Consider the following 5000-nt stretch of genomic DNA (forward strand, 5'->3'; position numbering starts at 1 on the left):
ATGATGGTGATGATGATGGTGATGATGGTGATGATGATGGTGATGATAGTGATGATGATGGTGATGATGGTGATGATGGTGATCTTTTTTTCTTTCCCCAGGACGAGAAGAAGCACCAAGTCCATCTTCACGGCTGGATCTCCTACGTAAGTCCTCTTCCTCTTCTTCCTCTTCCTCTTCCTCTTCCTCTTCCTCTTCCTCTTCTCTCGTCTTCCTTTCTCTAATGTATTCTTTTATCTCCCTTTTCTTTCTTATCTTCTTCTTCATCTTCTTCCTCCTCTTCCTCTTTCTCCTTTTCTTCCTCTTCCTCTTCCTCTTCTCTTGTCTTCCTTTCTCTAATGTATTCTTTTATCTTCCTTTTCTTTCTTTTCTTCTTCTTCCTCTTTCTCCTTTTCTTCCTCTTCCTCCTCCTCTTCCTCTTCTCTTGTCTTCCTCTCTCTAATGTATTCTTTTATCTCCCTTTTCTTTCTTTTCTTCCTCTTCCTCTTCTTCCTCTTTCTCCTTTTCTTCCTCTTCCTCCTCTTCTTCCTCTTCTCTTGTCTTCCTTTCTCTAATGTATTCTTTTATCTCCCTTTTCTTTCTTTTCTTCTTCTTCCTCTTTCTCCTTTTCTTCCTCTTCCTCTTGTATTCCTTCCTGTAATCTATTTCTCATTTCCCTCTTCTTCCTCTTCCTCATTTTCTTCTTTCTCTTCCTCCTCCTCTTCCTCTTCCTCTTATTTGTCTTCCTCTATTTTATTTCTATTTTCCCATGTGATTTTTTTCCTTCCTCGACTCCCTTCCTCTTGTTTTTGCTCTTTATTTTACTCTTCTTCCTCTTCCTCCTCTTTACTCCTTTATTTTCAGTCTTTTTTTTGCTTCTCTTTCTTCTCCCGTTTAATATATTTTTTTCTTCTTTTTTTTCTTTTTTTAGATTAGCTTCTTCTTGTTGTTTTTGTTTGTTGTTTTCTTCCTCTTTCTCTCCCTCTTTCCTATCTCTTTTTTTATTATCTTTATCTTTATTTTTTTTTTCTAATCATTCTTTTCATTTTAATTTTTCTTCTTTTTCCTCTTTTTTTTTCTTCTCGTTTATCAATTTTTTTCTTTCCTTTGTTTTATTCTCCTTCTTCCTCTTCCTCCTTTTCTTCTTCTTCCTCTTTTTTCCTCTTTTTTTCTTCTCGTTTATCTATTTTTTTCTTTCCTTTGTTTTATTATACTTCTTCCTCTTCCTCCTTTCTTCTTCTTCTTTTTCCTCTTTTTTTTTCATCTCGTTTATCTATTTTTTTCTTTCCTTTGTTTTATTCTCCTTCTTCCTCTTCCTCCTTTTCTTCTTCTTCCTCTTTTTTCCTCTTTTTTTCTTCTCGTTTATCAATTTTTTTCTTTCCTTTGTTTTATTCTCCTTCTTCCTCTTCCTCCTTTTCTTCTTATTCCTCTTTTTCCTCTTTTTCTTCTCGTTTATCTATTTTTTTCTTTCCTTTGTTTTATTCTCCTTCTTCCTCTTCCTCCTTTTCTTCTTCTTCCTCTTTTTTCCTCTTTTTTTCTTCTCGTTTATCAGTTTTTTTCTTTCCTTTGTTTTATTCTCCTTCTTCCTCTTCCTCCTTTTCTTCTTCTTCCTCTTTTTTCCTCTTTTTTTCTTCTCGTTTATCTATTTTTTTCTTTCCTTTGTTTTATTCTCCTTCTTCCTCTTCCTCCTTTTCTTCTTCTTCCTCTTTTTTCCTCTTTTTTTTCTTCTCGTTTATCTATTTTTTTCTTTCCTTTGTTTTATTCTCCTTCTTCCTCTTCCTCCTTTTCTTCTTCTTCCTCTTTTTTCCTCTTTTTTTCTTCTCGTTTATCTATTTTTTTCTTTCCTTTGTTTTATTCTCCTTCTTCCTCTTCCTCCTTTTCTTCTTCTTCCTCTTTTTTCCTCTTTTTTTCTTCTCGTTTATCTATTTTTTTCCTTTTTTATTTTCCTTTCCTTGATTTCCTTCCTCTTCCTCCTTTTTCTTCTTCCTCTTTTTCCTCATCCTCTTTTTTTTCCTCCTTGCCCTCAATTATTAAACAGCTGCACTTAACAACAACTACACACTTTTTTTTTTCGGGGGGGGATCGTTATTTTTTTCAACAAGAGACTTAACAACGTAACCACCAATCAACCCACTCAACTCTTGTCTCCCTCGCTTCATCTGCACTAATTCATACAACTACATAAACACACACACACGCCTACCCCCCCCCTACCCCCCCAACCCCCCCCCACACACACACTTTTGGTCTCCGGTGTAATTGAATAAGTAGGCATTAACACACATATACACACACACACACACACACACACACACACACACACACACACAAACACATTCCAACAAACGGAAAAAACACATACAAACACACACACACACACACACACACACACACACACACACACACACACACACTTTTTTTCTTCCCTTTTTTCTTTACTCTTATTAAACATCTTCCTTCTCTTCTCTTCTCATCTCTTTTTTTTCCCTTTTCTTTCTTTTCTTTTCATTTTCTTAACTTCCCTTCCTTTCCTTTCCCTTCCCTTCCCTTCCTTTCTCTTCTCTTCCCTTCCCTTCCTTTCTCTTCCCTTCTTTTCCTTCTCTTCTCTTTCTCCTCTTTCATCCTCAAACGTCCATCGCTAACTGCTACCCAGGCCGGGGATTCGAACCTTGGCCCGGGGGAAACGCAGCTCGACACCACGCCAACCGCTGGGCCACGGAAGTATTGGCTCACGAAGATCAGCTCAGGTTGGGGTTGAAGGTGAAGCCATTACAGAAGGGGGGGAGGGGGGAAGGGGGGAAGGAGGGAGGGAGTCATTTCAGTATACATAGTGAAGCCCTTATCTCTTTTTAATTAAGTTGCTCCCCCTATCCCCTCCTCTCCACCCCTCCTCTTCACCCCTCCTCTCCCCCCTACCCCCCTTTCCATAAGTACTTGGGGGCCTCGATTCATCTATCATGTGAAAGTTAACACCACCATCACCACCACAATCACCACCATCATCACTACCACCATCATCACCCCCACCACCACCATCATCACTACCATCACCACCACCACCATCATCATCACCATCACTACCACCACCACCATCACAACTACCAACATCATCACCACCACCATCATCATCACTACCACCACCACCACCACCACCATCGTCATCACTACCACCACCACCACCACCACCACCATCATCACTACCACCACCACCACCATCACCACTATTATCATCATGTGTGTGTGTGTGTGCGTGTGTGTGTGTGTGTGTGTGAGTGTGTGTGTGTTGAGAAAGTAAACAAGAAAAAGGTTATTTAATGCAAGTGGCTTTTAAGGTCTCATTTTCTTTGTTTATTTTATACCTCTTCTTCTTCTTCTTCTTCTTTTTCTTCTCCTTCTTTTCTTCTTGGTTCTTCTTCTTCTTCTTTCTTCCTTTTCTTTTTTTTCTTTTTTGGGGGGATTATTTTTTTTCTATTAGTTATTTTTTTCTTTTTCTTGTTCTTGTTCTTGTTGTTTTTTGTTATTTTCGTTCTTCTTCCTGTTCTTATTCTTTTTTTCACCTTCATCACCCATATCAGGTATTCTCTCTCTCTCTCTCTCTCTCTCTCTCTCTCTCTCTCTCTCTCTCTCTCTCTCTCTCTCTCTCTCTCTCTCTCTCTCTCTCTCTCTCTCACGTAGCCAAAGATCTGTTACTACACACACACACACACACACACACACACACACACACACAGAGACACACACCGGTCAGTCAGTCACGGTTAGTCTTTCTATAAGTGATCCTTTAAGAGGCTTTTGAGGCTGTGAGATGGCGGTGATGAGGCTTGAATGGTGGTAGTGGTGGTGGTGGTGGTGGTGATGGCGGTGGTGGTGGTGGTGGTGATAGCGGTGGTGGTGGGAGGGGGGATAGGGGTAGAGGGGTAGCACTTTTTATTCAAGCTTTTTTTTTCCTTTCTATAATTTCACATGGAGTATGGGGTATCCATCTCATGTGTGTGTGTGTGTGTGTGTGTGTGTGTGTGTGTGTGTGTGTGAGTGGGGATGTATGTGTGGGTGGGTGGGGGAGGCTCCACAATACACACACAACTCTTTTAGACAGAGTGGAGTCAAAGGCTCTTCGTCTCATCAACTCTCCTCCTCTTACTCACAGTCCTCTAAGTTCTAACTGATCTTAAACTTAAAGTGTTGCCTCTCCTTCCGCCTTCTACCGATATTTGCATGCTGACTGCTCTTCTGAACTTGCTCTGCACACGAATTTCTACTCTGGTTCACCCCTATATACGGTACTGTCCAAATCCCTTATGCAAGAGTTAACCAGCATCTTCATTCTTTCGCCCCTTTCGCTGGTAAAAACTTAACTTGGTCCACATGAATTTCTGCTGTGGCTCACCCCTATGCTGTCCAAATCCCTTATGCAAGAGTTTACCAGCATCTTCATTCTTTCGCTGGTAAAAACTTAACTTGGTCCACACGAATTTCTGCTGTGGCTCACCCCTATGCTGTCCAAATCCCTTATGCAAGAGTTTACCAGCATCTACATTCTTTCATTCCTTCCGCTGGTAAACTCATGCTTTTTACATTTTCCTTTTCTTCTTCTTCTTCTTCTTCTTCTCCTATTCTTCTTCTCCTCCTTTTTCTTGTTCTTGTTCTTGTTCTTCTTCTTCTTCTTCTTCTTCTGCCAGAGCTTATATTACATCAATTTTCTTTCTCCTTTCCCTTCCTTTCCTCTCCTTCCCTTATTCCTTTATTCACTTGAAGGTGGTGGTGGTGGTGGAGGGAATGCTGGTCACGCTACCCCTTCCAACCCCCTTCCTCCTTCCCCCCATACAGCTGGTGAAGGATCTAAGGAAGCGGTTAATGGGCTAGAGGGGTTTTCAATGCCATATAATCCATTCTGAGAGTCGCTTCTGCTACGGATGGTGAAGAGGGAAGAGGGAGATGCTGGCCTCCTCCCCCGTATCTCCCCTTCACTATACATGCAGCTGGTGGGGGATTTGAAAGGAACTGGTTAAGGAATGGAGTGG

At 40.8% G+C, this 5000-nt stretch overlaps 1 protein-coding gene and 1 long non-coding RNA gene across 22 annotated transcripts in view; both read left to right on the top strand.

Annotated features, from left to right (window-relative positions):
• Positions 1–5000, top strand: part of LOC126981223 (acetylcholine receptor subunit alpha-type acr-16-like) — a 20954-nt gene that overhangs the window by 7345 nt on the left and 8609 nt on the right. For all 20 annotated transcript variants that reach the window (XR_007733823.1, XR_007733821.1, XR_007733824.1 and 17 more), the window contains exon 4: positions 102–146. Coding sequence is in view for 1 of the 20 variants with exons in the window: in XM_050832080.1 (XP_050688037.1) it covers positions 102–146 (45 nt within the window). In the remaining 19 variants the exon portion in view is untranslated. The remainder of the gene's footprint in view (positions 1–101; positions 147–5000) is intronic.
• LOC126981226 (uncharacterized) overlaps positions 4001–5000 on the top strand; it is a 2266-nt gene continuing 1266 nt past the window's right edge. Inside the window, exon 1 of one of the 2 annotated variants that reach the window (XR_007733844.1) lies at positions 4001–5000. This exon is cut by the window's right edge and continues 191 nt beyond it. This is a non-coding gene — a long non-coding RNA (uncharacterized LOC126981226). The other variant, XR_007733843.1, reaches the window with a different exon arrangement.

Source organism: Eriocheir sinensis, chromosome 47 (genome assembly GCF_024679095.1).
Source record: "Eriocheir sinensis breed Jianghai 21 chromosome 47, ASM2467909v1, whole genome shotgun sequence".
NCBI lineage: Eukaryota > Metazoa > Arthropoda > Malacostraca > Decapoda > Varunidae > Eriocheir > Eriocheir sinensis.